This window comes from Chamaea fasciata, unplaced genomic scaffold, assembly GCF_029207755.1.
Source record: "Chamaea fasciata isolate MVZ Bird 193981 ecotype frontalis unplaced genomic scaffold, bChaFas1.0.hap1 SCAF_3, whole genome shotgun sequence".
NCBI lineage: Eukaryota > Metazoa > Chordata > Aves > Passeriformes > Sylviidae > Chamaea > Chamaea fasciata.
This window is the reverse complement of record NW_027094088.1, coordinates 61,178,178-61,192,313: the sequence shown is the minus strand read 5'-3', so window position 1 is coordinate 61,192,313 and position 14,136 is coordinate 61,178,178. Positions and strand designations below refer to the sequence as shown.

The 14,136-nt window shown below is 41.3% G+C and overlaps 1 protein-coding gene across 1 annotated transcript in view; it reads left to right on the top strand.

The window, feature by feature from the left end:
- Window positions 1–13,376, top strand: part of RSPO3 (R-spondin 3) — a 59,509-nt gene extending 46,133 nt beyond the window's left edge. The window contains exon 5 of the mRNA XM_066179238.1: window positions 12,321–13,376. Coding sequence (XP_066035335.1) covers window positions 12,321–12,514 — 194 coding nt within the window. The 3' untranslated portion in view covers window positions 12,515–13,376. The remainder of the gene's footprint in view (window positions 1–12,320) is intronic.
- Window positions 13,377–14,136: the final 760 nt, after the last annotated feature.

Here is a 14,136-nt window from a genome sequence, read left to right as displayed (position 1 = left end):
TTTTCAATAATTTCTGTTGAAACAATTTTGCAGTGACAAAAAAAATATTGGAAGAAAAACCCCAACATTCTTCATTTAAAAATGTGGTGGCTATGCAAAATTCAGGAAAAGCATTTTCTAAATTTCTAATTTTAGTTCCTTGAAATTCAAAATGGTAGTGGAAGAATTAACTGGTGTTCCATGAGTGAAATGTATACAGCTGACAGTAAGGTCAGAATTTGACAATTAGCTGTGGGGATTTTCTATTGTTGTTTTGTTTTACAAGCAAAATGGCCCAGTAATGAAATGTCTCAATTCTAATCTAATCCTCCCCAATATCTACAGCAAACAGTAGCCCCAGTGTAAAGATTTACAGCTACAGTTATGTCTCTGCTTTGTTCTTGAGCATGTATTTACTTCTGCCCATTTGCTTTCTGAAATTCTCTCTCATTTGTCATCTGAAGAACTCCATTTAAAAGGAAAACAGGCTTCAGACATGAAACACAGCTACATTCCTGAAACATGAGATGAACAACCTTTAATTCATGCAACCTTTCATTTATAGTAATGTTAATGGATGGGCTGGTTTCATTATGGACAATGCCTCTCCCTGTCATTAGCCTGCAGAAAGGTCTAAAACTCTTAAGCATTTAAAGGAGCTCCATTTCAGGCTCTGTATTCCCTCCTCCCCTCCCTCCCCCACTCCCCATCACCCCTTGTGACTGCCCTTTTTCTAAGTGCATAATCTAAATGCTGTACTCTGCAAATTGCACTTATTGCTGTCTTCGAGCTTCGAAGAACCCTTCTGAACACTTTTTATACAAACCCTAACAAGGTCAAAGTTGGAAAAATCTCAGCTGGTGGACTTGGATCCCATGAGCTAGTGACCATTTATAATTAATATTAATGAATGGCAGATGACAGATGTTTATTGCCTAAGCAGAAATGTGCATTGCTAAACCAGAAGGATTTAGTTTAAATCCAGAGGAACTGACTTTATTTCTTGTATGGATATGGGGTGGTGGTGGGGAATGCCAGTGGGTGATCCAGCCCCTACTACCTTTAAGCATGAGCATGGAAACAATAATTCTGTAAAAAAGAATCCCGAGCTCTCTTTTTGAAGGACGACATTTGGTCCTTCAAAACATTATTTGAAGTAAGGAGGACTCTCTGTGCACTTTGGCAGCTCTGATTTGCAGCAGTAGCAGATTTTATTCATAGGAGTCCCTATCCATCCAACCAAAATTAAGGAACTCTTATCTCTATTTTACACTTGTGGAACCTGAGGAGATCATATAAAGATGGTATTATAAAGAAGAAAGTCTTTGACACTGAGACAAAGGATTGCATTCCCAGACACAGTATATTTTTTGTTATTGGATTTTTTTTTCCCCACAGTGGTCTTAAATTAAACTAAATCTATGATGCATAAATCTCTCAAGTTTAAATGTGACACAATGGAAGATGTAATATGGAGATAGAAGAATCCTGTCTCTGTGAATACCAGTGAATACTTAAGGCTGATGGAATCTCTGGTTTCTATCTGAAAGAAACTCTTCCACAGTACATAAATTAACTTCTTGGACATAGAGACATCTTGGGTAACATTTTCAAAAGGAAAAGAACAATTTTAAGTAACTTCTTAGAGTTTTTGGTTGAGGCTGGAGTAAGAGTCTGTTCTGAATCCCTTGGACAAAGCATCCGGCTCTTCATAGTATCTTGCTACAGTATGTATGCACCAACTATTCGCTGTTTCCTTGCCCCTGAGATTTCTACACTTCTGTATTACACTGTCTGTAAACTGTTTCTGAATATGCTATTCCAGATCCCTGCAAAATATTATTTGGTTTAGTGGCTACAGGGTTGGTCTCAGGTCTTATAAAAGAGTGTCAGAGGAATTGCTAACAAAAGCAGGTGGTGCTCAAATCCGTAGAAACAGCGAGCAGTTTCTGCTTTTGGCTAAAGCAGAAGTTCTTGGAGAGGGCAAGAAAATGATTTGTTACTCAGTTTGAAAGAGAAGTGTGAATATATTTGGTGACTAGTGTACAATGGGCTTCTTCAACTGGAGGCAGGAGACAGCTGGAGAGAGAGGCTGCTGATCCCCATAGTCCAAATTTTTTTTTCCCAGGGAGGCTAGAGAAGATCCTGACTTGTTGCAATACATTGTTGTACTGAAAATATCACTTGCTGAACTTTTGCATCAGGTTCCTTAGAACCTTTCTTGCATTCCAGCAGTTCAGCTCCTGTAACCAGCCCTGCTGTATGGGCTGCACACACACCACAAGAACACCTAGGAGTGTTACCGTTTTACCAGCATTGCTGTAGCACTCTTAAGGCACCAGCCAAGTAGAAAAATAAAACATGCAAGTTGTGCCAAATGGCGGTTGTGCACTCCTGGCAGGATCTGTGTGAGACAGGACATAGGGCTGATTTCCTGGTGGAGGTGGATCAGGGGTTGCAGATCTTCCTTAGCATTTGGAGGTCCCCTGTCTTGAGAGGCTGAGTTCTCATCGCAGTGGGGGCTGCATCTCCTCCAGCCTTTGCGCCATCCATCTCAAAAGCATGGCAGTCAGTTTGTGAAGTATCCTAAGTGAAGTGAGCTCCGGTGATGCACTGTCACATGGCAAAATCATTCTTCACATTCCACTTCCAGCTACTCATAAAGTTGGCTGCTCACTTCAGTGTGCAAAGCTGTGTTACTACAAAAAGGTCTAAATGCACAGTTCATCCTCAGAGGGATTTAAAAAGAATAAACTTATCACATTCTTGGGGAAGAAAAAAAATAAAAGAAGGGAAGACAGCCTGGATAAAATTCACATGGACAATTCCTATCTGTGATTCATGTTAAATTGAAGACTTACAGGCAATATTAAAATATTTGCATTCCTTTTCTGCATATCCACAATGACTCCTACTTAGAAATATTTTTTTGATATTTCATAGGCGTTGATTTTCCAAAAAAAATGGAAAATACCAGATTACCAAAGTTATCATATTTCCCAGAAACTTGCTGATTTCAATGAAGTCCCAGTCAAAAGCAGGCAAGTTTTTGAAACAACCTTGCCTTTGTGTTAGGTTTCTGTCTAGTGTCCTTCCAGCTTGTCCATTGAGTTGGCCTCGGGCAACCCTCCTGGCAGGCTGACAAAGACTCAACAGCCTGAAAACCTGAGATCCCTTTGGCAACTTGGTCCAAGATTCCCAAGCTTCCTTGGGCTAAATTCTGAATATTTTTGGCATATGAATTCCCTGAGCCTTTTTCAGAGGCAGCCCATGAGTCTCTCTGATCCCAATGTCCTTTTCCACAAGGTTCTCTCCACCCAGTAAAATGCCAGATATTCTCTGAATAGGTGAGAAAAATCCTTCAGAAATGTATGGAGATGGCCAAAGTTAAATCTCATGTCACCCTTTTAGAGAGGGAACCTTTGGAGTCTCTGATCCATATGAAATTTAAAAGCCTGACCTGTCATTTTAATCAGTGTGAAAATGTATTTGGAAATACTGGCACTACTTCGAGAGGAGAGGATCAATGTTTTGGCCAGCTGAAATAGTGTACACACACTGGAGACACAAAACAGAAAGAGACAGTCAATTTTCAACACCTTGATTTGAAAAGTATTCTTGAAAGCAATTCTCCAGTTACATCAAACACCAACCTTGGTGATCTCCATGTGTTTGAGCAAGTACAACACAGAGGTCAGAATCAGGCCTCTGGTGAATTTAGGTAATAACATCCTGCTTCTGTGCTGATGGTTTTGCGGAGAGGATCCATCAGGAGCTGCTGTCCCCCTGTATGTTACCTGCTGCTGACAGGCTGATCCAGCAGTCCAGCTGGCCTGGGGTGCACAGGGACTCCTGTCTACCTGTCAGCACAGGTGTCACCCCAGGCAGAAATGCAAACAAACGATGCTCAGAGTGGAGGGAACAAGTGAACCGTGCCAAGAGGGGCCAGAGGTGCATCCTGTTGACTCCTCATCTTCCTTTATCTTCTTAGCATATCAGAAAACATAAGAAAATGTAAAGAGGGGACTCCAGGGGGAGGATATAGGTGCACCTATACCAGCAAATGAAATGGTGGAAGATGCCCAGGCACCCTGGTCCTGGTGTGTAGTACCAGGGCAGGAACTGCTGGTCTGATCCAAGTGTTGGAGTCAGCACTTGAAAAATGCCTCAAGGATCTGTACTCAGTCACCAATACAGCTCAGTTCCAAGTCATGGTCGATAGTGGAAAAAGGCATTCCTCAGGATGTACCCAGGCATTGGGGTCATATAAGCATCATCTGAATTACCAGGTTCCATTGAGGCAACCAGTTTAAGTAACGCCAAGGAAAACTTATTCCTCACTTATCCCTCCCTTCAGAGCACACCGAGCACAAATTTGAGAACTAAAGAAACAAGTTTCTTTGGGGGTGTTCTCCATTTTACTATTCTACTAGAAGGAGTTTAAATGTCTGCTGAGGCACTAGCATCTGTCTCTTATCATGTATAACTTTTCTTGATTATTTCTAGAGAGGCAGACTAAACATGCAGCTGTGACATAATGCATCATTACATTTTTATTTCTGGTTTCTTCAAAAGCATGCACCAGCTGAAGTAAGTCTCTACAAAGGACTATACTTATGACCTCAATTCAAGGTAATGGGAGGGCTTGGATTACTGGTGACTAGAAGGAAAACAAGCTATTATAGATTTCTCCAAGTATCCTGATCCTCTAACAACAGGGTAAGGGCCTTTGGTACCAATCACTATTATTCCCAATCTTTGTACTGGTTCCTGATTCTCCTAATTCTTAAAAGAAGCCTATCAAGTGGATTTGGACACGCATAGACCTTTTAGCCTCTTTTAGGAGAACTGTAAAAACCCAGTCCCATTCAGAACTCACCATTAATAGTCTGAAAGGAAGAAAAGGACAGTTTCCTAAATACCAGCATGGTCTATGTCACTTCCTGTCCTAAGGAAAGGGGAGTGATTTTCTGGTCTGCTAAATTGCCACTACTTTCCTGTCTTTGGAAACTGTGTTCAGACTTTATAGGCTGAGGGTTCTTATAAGATGCAAACTGTTATGTAATTACAAAATTGGTGTTGTTAGCACGTTAGTTCTGATTAAAACAAGGCTGCTAACAAATTCCCTTAGTCACAACAGACAAGCATGAAGGAAATAAATCCCCACAAGTGCTTGTTTGAAGAGGCAGCAGTAAATGCCTCCATAAACAGCAAAGAGAACTCATTATAGGAATTCTCCTCCTCTGGCTGCTTCTTTGACTGAAGGATATCCCATTTTCAGGCACTGGCAATATCTTTTCTATGGCACAGGAAAGGCACATCCAACCAGTTTCTATTGCAAGAAGTCATCACAAGCCAGGGACTTTTCATAAGCCTTGCTTATGAGCTCATGAGTGTAGAAGTATTATTTCCCAACCATCCACAGAAGAAATTATTTCTCCTGACTTCCCATACACCTAACATGATACAACTTTCTTCTTATCTCCTACAGCAGTGAAAAACCCAACATCTCCTGTCTTGGCGTAACTAATCTGGTCAGCCTCCCCCCATTCCTCTCTGCCTGCTTTATGCAAACGGCTGTGGTGCAGGCCAGAGCTATTTCTGGATTTGGAAACAACATTCTCATTCCTGCTAATATGCCTCTTTGAGCACTGTACTTGCAAGGACAAGCTAGCACATATAATGTAAATAAGGACGTTTTTCAAGTGAATGCAATCTAGTAGTCCAGATACTATTTTCAGAGGCAAATGAACCTTAAGGATCCTCATACAAAGACATCTAAAGTCTACATCTAGAGAAGTATTTCCACTCTTAAGAGAAGATAGGACACGTAAGTACAAGTTAGTCACCAAGTCCCATAATACAGTTGCTCAACCGTAAGTCTCAATAGCTTTTGAGGTATACCATCATCATAGAAATACAGAATTGGTTGGATTAGAATGGGCGTTAAAGATCATCTAATTCCAACCTCCTGCCATGGGCAGGAACACCTTTCACTAGACCAAGTTTTTTGAAGCTCAATCCAACATGTTCTTGAACATTTTCAGGAATGGGGCAGCTACAGCTTCTATGGGCAACCTGTTCTAGAATTTCTTTCTAAGATCTAATCTAAACCTACTGTCTTTCATTTTAAAGACATTCTTCCTTGTCCTGTCACTACCTGCCTTTGTCAAAAGCCCCCTTCCATTTTTGCTGTAGGCTCCCTCCAGGTACTTTAAGGCCACAATTATGTCACACCAAAGCCATCTCTTTTCCAGGCTGAACAATTCCAATCCTCTCAGTCTTTCCTCACAGGAGAGGGACTCCATCCATCTAGTCAGCTTAGTGTCCCTCCCCTGGGCTTGCTCCAAAAAGCCAGTGTCTTTCCCATGCCTGGGACCCCAGACCTGGATGCAGTGTTCCAGGTGGGGTCTTACAAGATAGGTGGGGCAGAATCCCTTCCCTCACCTTGCTGGCTACATTGCTTTGGATACAATTCATGACATCATCAGCTTTCTGAGCTGCAGGAGCACATTTCTGGGTCATGTCCAGCCTCATCCATCAGCACCCCCAAGTCCTTCTTGGCAGGGCTGCTCTCCATCTGTCCACCTCCCAGCCTGTACTGACACTGTGAGCTGTCCAGACACAGGTGCAGCACCTTGTACTTGGTCTTGTTAAAGCTCATTAGATTCCCATGGGGCCACTTTTTGGGTTTGTCCAGGTATTGTGGATTATCTAAGATCACCACATAGAACTATGGATATGACATGTGCCTTAAGATCTGTATCCATCTGGACTGGTATGGAAACCAGGTAGGGAGTCGTCATGCATCTCAATAGCAGGAGAACATAGCTTTGGCCAAGTTACTTGCTCCTTTAATGTCATTGGACCTTAGTTCTGTTAAATATTTTACCTATATTCTCTTCAGCATTTCAAACATCTTCAGCAGTAATGCAGGTCAGGAAATGCACTAAGTTGTGTAGCACCTAAATTGTTCTGAAGTTGTTGACCCTCAAACTCTGATTACCCGGAAATCTAGTGATTATAAAATAGGGCCATAATTGGTAAGGGGAAAAAAAAAAAAGACTACTGTGAAAAAAGTTATGCACTTATGCTGTTAAAACTTCAAAAACTCATACCAGATGAATCAGCCACTTGTGGCTTGGGAATGAAAGGAGAAAGTCCATTGCATCACTGGGCAGCTGGGGGTTTGGAGGATTGTTATCTTGGCAAGTAGTGTGAGTACATGCTACAGGCTATGTTCCAGAAAAAAATGTGTCACTTTTCTTGAAAATGAGAAAGATCTGCTCATTTGCATAATATGGCATGACTGTATTGTTGACAGAGCTAGAGTAAGGGAGTTCAGAGCCTGGGGCATGCTCCTCTTCCTGGGTTCTTTGCTCAGCATGGTTTCTTTGTGTCATGCTGTTGTCCAGGCCACATCAGGAGGAAAATGTGACAGACTTTTAGTCTAAGAGGACTAAAAATGCCTCTGAGAAGGGTGTGGACAGGTGGGAAGGAGAGCAACACAGTGTGGTAGAGCTTAACCTTTAGGCTTTGTCCCTGTACCTCATGGGCTACAGAGAAATTGGGGCAGTGGTACTTCAGCACCAGTGCTGACAGTGATCCAGTAGTCAGGCCAAGAGGTCAGACAAGGCTGTGAGGGGTGTGAAAGAACGTTGTGGCACATTACAGCGGTGGCTTGTGGTCTTTTATTGCAGCTCTTCAGCTTATTAGAGTGTAGTGGGGAGGATCTGTGGTCCGTGGTGACAGTCACAGTACAAGCAGCGGGACCCTTCCAGGGAGGGGCCTGTTACGTCAGTGCCTGCAATCCCAACAGGAGAAGTTCCTGGACTTTGCTTGCTCCTTTTGCTCTCCCATGGTAAATGTCTGCATGGGAGTGATGAAAGAAATACAATCACCACAAATTTCTGATGCCAGATTCTCATCCCTCTGGGATTTCCATGCGGCCTACTCTGTGATACTTCCCCCCCCCCTCCATCAAAGCTTGCCTGGTTTGCCCAATCAGATTGTATGTTTTCCTACGGTGTTTTGGGATTTCAGCACCCAAGTCCACTGTAATAATTACAGCTAAATACAATAGGTGGGACTAAGTGACAATGCTTAAAGCATAAGAAATCTGTCACCTGTGATAGTTAATCCATGTCAGCCATGATTTTCTAAGTAACTGTCATATAGAGCTTTCAGGTACCAAGGCCTCCCAAGCTATGGCCAATGCTTCCTCCTGCTAATCCATAAAATACAGCTATAGATCTAGTGGAAATAGTACATCTTATGAGATAATGCAAAGACTTCTCTGAAATACCCTGGGTTGTTTAAATAGATGTATTCAGACATGGATTGCATAAATACAGACACAGGAATTTCTTTGATCCAGGGCTATAAAATACATTAAAAAGAACTCAGCACCTTGAATCTGATTAGACGTAATTGTATTGTTATCCAAACTAATTTCATGTCTGCATTTAATTTGAACCACTGCACTTCTCAAAATCATAGCAAGTCTCTAGATTTCCATCAATATAGGAATTTGCTATTATTAGAAGCAGCAAGGTATCTCCTGTGTACCAGAAAACTCACAGTGCCTGCAGATCAATTCTTCTAGTACAGTTGTCTGTACAAAGCTATAGTTCCAACATAAAAGCTACTTTAACATCAATTGATTACTTTATTATAATACATATTGCAGGTATTATACATTCATAATACAACAGTTGTAATATATAATATCAGAGATGTATTAGATTCTCATGAATACTTCTCTAATAATATATATATTCTCTTCGTAAGCAAAACACTCTATTGGAAAATGTTTCACCTTCTGTCTAAAAATACTTATCCCATTTTTTTTTTAATTTTAAACGGTTGTGTTGAATTTATAAGAAGAAATAAAAGTTAGCAACGTTAGTGCATCATAGTAAAAATTCCTTGACCCATCGGGAAAGTTCACCTGCAGGCAAAATAAAGCAAAGACGGACGGTACAGTGGCAGGAAGGGCACGGGCGGGAGCTTCAGGACACGGCGGGAGGGGACGAGAAGGGAACCTGCGGCTGCCGGAGCCTCCCCCGCCCCGCCTGGCGCGGAGCCGCGACGCCCCCGCGCGGGCGGCACCGGCACTGCAGCACAGCCAGCGGAGCAGGCAGCGACAGGCACCGAGGGATAGACACGTAGCCACACATGCATAAAATGCTACAGGCTTCAGGCCGGGAGAACTTTCTAATCAGAATATTCTTCCTAAGTGAAACTGAAATTCCAGAGGAATATATTCCTTCAGGGCATGTTACTGCATCGTTTACTTCTTCGTTGAGTTCCAGTTTTAATGATGGCCTTGCCTTGTCATCTTCTTCAAAGGCAAAGTAGGTCATAGAAATACACAATGGTTTGGGTTGGAAGGGGTCTTAAATGTCATTCAGCACCACTACCGTGGGCAGGAACACCTTCCACAAGACCAGGTTGCTCCAAGCCCCATCCAAACTGGCCACAAACACTTCCAAGGATGGGCCATCTACAGCTTCTCTGGACAACTTTTTTCGTTGCCCTCACAGCAAAGAATTTCCTCTTAACATATATTCTAAATCTCTTCTCTTTTAGTTTAAGACCTCTCTACCTTGTCCCATCACTATCTGTCCATATAAAGAATTGTTCTTCATCTTTTTTTATAAGTTCTCTTTAAGTACTGAAAGGCCATCTTTTATTCAGAGATGAACTTGTGAACATAATAGCCCATGTAATTTTTGCACTTTTCATTTCACACACAGCCAAATGCCCAAATTTCCAATGAATTTTCACAATAGCTGCTACCCAGTTCAATGTGCTGCTATAAAGTGAGTTTCATCAAGTAGAAGAAAAAAGAAAAAATATTCAGGAATAAATCTCTGGGAAGAAGAGAGAAGGGATATGGACAGGGAGGGTAATGTACACAAGAATGGGGCTCCAGCTATATCTCAATGCTAGCAGAGAACTGCTGGTAGAATCTTCTCTTGGGTCTAAACTGAAACACAGCCTGACTAGGAGTAACATTACACTGTCATATAAAAATTCCCATTTTTAAAAATAGTATTGAAAGGAACTAAAGAACCAGCAAAGATGACCCTTCTATGCTATATTGCTTTACCATAACAGTACAGGTCTAGGGGCCAGATCTTTTCACAAACGGCAGCAGAATGGAGGTGATAACATTAAATCACGTACAAAACTGCACAGAGGACTCCAAACTAGCAGAAGAGCATTATGACTCAGTTTTAAGTATTTTCCAGAGATCAGTTTTCCTTGTCAATTGTAAAGATACCAGTCTGATTAAAACAGAAACAGTAAAGCTGTGCCTAGATAAGTCTCTAACTAGACAAAGATATCTTATTCTTAGTATATCCACACACATATAAATACATATATCCTGGCCCGTGACTGAATGGGAAACCATTACATGTCATTCCAACATACTTAAAGAACTGTGGCTGGGAAGTCACAGCTGAATGATTTTGGCTAATCACCAAGTGAGTAATGTCAAACACTGAATGTCTGGACAGTTTCCATACAAATAACATTTCATCTTGGGCCAACAGTATTTACACACCACTGAAATGAAATCCCATACTGTCATTTATCCATTAGTAAGAGACGGCATTACAGCTGGGCAAGATGCAGCCTTACTTCTGCATGGAGGTCTCCCAGTTCTCCCAGTGGTAGTAGCTCTATCTGAGCCTCCCTCATCAGTTCTGCAGGTCTCCCCTGCTCACCTCTGCACATCTTAGATGGCATTTACAAATTCAGAGAGGCATTCTGCAGGTTAGTGGGTGTATATTCAGCTAATCTCTGACTGGTTCCCTAAAATTTAAGATGTCATTTTACATTTAAAATGTTACTGTTTCAGAAACAGCAAATTATAAAGGCAGATAGTGGTCCCTGCTTGACTTAATATGTATATCTAAACCTTTCTTAGCTCTCCAATCCCAGGCAGTGGTGGTAAAGAATGGAGAAGCTGTAAAATATTTCCATAGAGCTACACAACAAGAAGATACAGCATATTCTCACATCTTAATCTTGCTCCTTGCTTTCTGAATTCACTTCACCTCCTCTGAATCTCTCTGCCTTTATCTGACCTGCACCCTGCACCTCCTTGGATGTTTATCTGTTCTCAGAACAAAGCCAATTCCCCTGCACCTACTCCCTCATTTTGACATACTCCCACAGAGCTCAGTGAGGCATCAAAAAACACTGTCTTTGGTTTTGAGGTAGGAATGGGCAAAACTGATAAAATTTAACATGCTCAACAGCAAGACCTACTGCCAGGTTTGTGTAACTCCCCCTACACTAGTATAAGAAAGCCTGGATTATCTCTGTTAAAATTTTAAACCAAAAAGTATTCTCTTTGTAACAAAGAAGGATAGATTACTTTCACTAGTATCATTATTGGGATATCATAAAAGAGAGTTTAGCCAGATGTTGTTCAATACTTGTCCAGAAATTTTTCCATGTAAGAAGGCATGCGGGTCAGTATGACATTCTATCAGGAAAGTCTCCAGAGAGGTTGTCTTTGAAGATATCATTGGGATTCATCTAACTACAGGTGAATTTCAGCTGTGTAGCTCAGTAGTTTCACACAGACAAAAAAATCTAATGTGTTTTAGGCTTTTGTGTACTTACAAGTTCAAGTCAATGTCATTCCTGCACTGGTTTGTAAAGCTAATAGAAGAAATAGAATCACAGAAATGTTTTGGTTGGAAGGGATCTTTGAAGATCATCTCTGTCATGGGTAGTGACATCTTTCACTAGATCAGGTTGCTCAGAGCCCCATCCAGCCTGACCTTGAACAATTCCAGTGATGAGGTATCCACAGCTTCTGTGGGCAGCCTGTTCCAGTGCAGCACCACACTCAGCATAAAGAATTTCTTCCTCATGTGCAAGCAAAAATGCACCCTATTATATCATCTCCACAGCCAATATACAGTTTTAATGTTCCTAAGGGGACAGGATGCTTTATTGCAGAGGTCTGTAGCAGCAACAAATTCCTTAACATCTTACCTTATTTAAAGTAATAAAGTAGTTGAATACCTAATTTTGTGAGAATGGCCTAGAGTTTGATTTGAGACACATTTTAGTCTGAAGACCATCACACACACCTGTGCTGGAGCAGACACTTTGCCATGGCATTCATGTTGCAATACCAAGAATCCCGTGGGATGTGGGTGTGGTGACTGGACATTTCCAAATACTAATACTAGTGTCCAGCTCCTAATGGGAGGTGCTAATCCAGGGCTGGTTTCATAGGTTATGGCAAAGTGAGGGACTCAGAAATTGCAATAGTCTGAGCAAATCTTCTAATCTGCCATCATTTTTTTCAGGGAAAAAAAATAGGGAGGAGAAAAGAAAAAAATCCACCAAAGATGAAATCAAGGAGACAAGACAGGAAAGCAAAGGGCGAGCAGCCCGAAGACAAAACCGAGAACAGAGGGAAAGCAACAACAAAACGCAGCCGAAGAAAAGGAAAGCCCCAAACAAAGAACAGGACCTGGCACCCGTTGACACTGCACAGTAGTGGCCCTCCATGATTGTTTAAGTCTTATGATGCTGCTATCTCTACCAGATCGCCCTGACAGGTATTCCAACCATTCAGGCCACAAATGGACAATGCTACCAGTTATTATTAAACTTTAAACAACATTCCAAATACTTCCTATATTCTCCAAGCAACAATAGTTTATTAAAGAAATTGACATGAGCCAAGGAAAAAAAAAGTCTAAAGATGGGATACTTTAAAACTGTTATATTATATGCTTCCATGCATCTGTAAAAGGCAAATAAGAAATTTTGTATATATTAATAATAGGGTATAAAATATAGCAATATAATAATGAATGACATTCAGATGAACAATGTTCTTTTTCTTTGTAAAATATTTTTCAAGTTATTAAGTATGAGGCAAGAGATATGTCTAAATCAAAGACAAAAATTGTATCCCTTCATATATTGTACATAATTAAGAGAAGGAGGAAAACATTTCTGAAGAGCCAGTAGGAGCCCAAGGTTTTATAACCTCTGGTGGAGCAGGATGGGATTGCCCTGTGTTTTCCCACAGATATGGGTGAAAAACATCAGGAGAAAGCCAGCAGGGCTTCAGCTGCTGAAGGATAAGAAGCAGAAGCATCTACAGCTTTGAAGACTGAATCCCTGAGGACGAAGGAAACTGAGATGAGCTTGAATAACACTCTTATCTGTGGACAGCACAATGTTTTCTGGTCTAAACAGTGGTACCGTGTGCTGTTTTATGCTTTTTATACCTATGTGTAACTTAAGTCTACATTTCAACTCTTCTGGTGAATGACAAATCGTATTTGTAGGAGATAACGTTGAGTTAATAAAAAGCAGAAAAATAGATCATGTAAGTATGTGTTTTTCACAGTGATGGTGTCACTTTTTCAGCTGGGGAAGGGAATCATTTCACAACTTCACAGACAGAAGAGGAAACAACTTACACCCACACTGTGCATCTAGCAAAAGAGTATCCACAAAAATAAATTCACAAACATGTACAAATTACAAACTTTTGTCCAATTTTACTTAAATTCCTATTCTGATTCTTCTCTCTGGCACAGCAGAAGTGAAAATCTCCACTGCTCAGAGATCAAACCAAACCCTGTGCTACCATTCCGGGTGGGTTAGAGGCTAGAGCAGCCCACCAGTGAAACACAGATTATGCTACACACTGAGTTGCTGCTCAGAAATGGACTTACCGTTTACAGAAACATGTTGAGGAACCAACATACCTCATGGGTATGTGTTCTGTTGCCATGTTTTGCCCAGTGACAGCTGAAATGGAGGTAGCAGCCCACCCACTGAGGAGCGTGGACTAGAACAGGTGGCAGGAGTCAGTTCCCCTCCTTGTTCACTATTTCTGTTTCTTACAGTGAGTTTGACTTAAAAAAGACTCTGTCCAACACTGAAGCCTGTCTCTCAGGGTGAGGACACCTGAGTGACAGGCCTCAGTGACTTTCCAAGGAATATCCTAATCATCCAGACAGCAATGTAGGATGGTCTTCTACAGTTTGCTTTGTAAGAGCTTTGTCTCTAATGATATATGTAGGTGCAGTAGTCCAACCAAATGTTTATGGCTTCCACAGTTTGCCTCATACATTCATGAGAATTAATTAAAACTTTCTG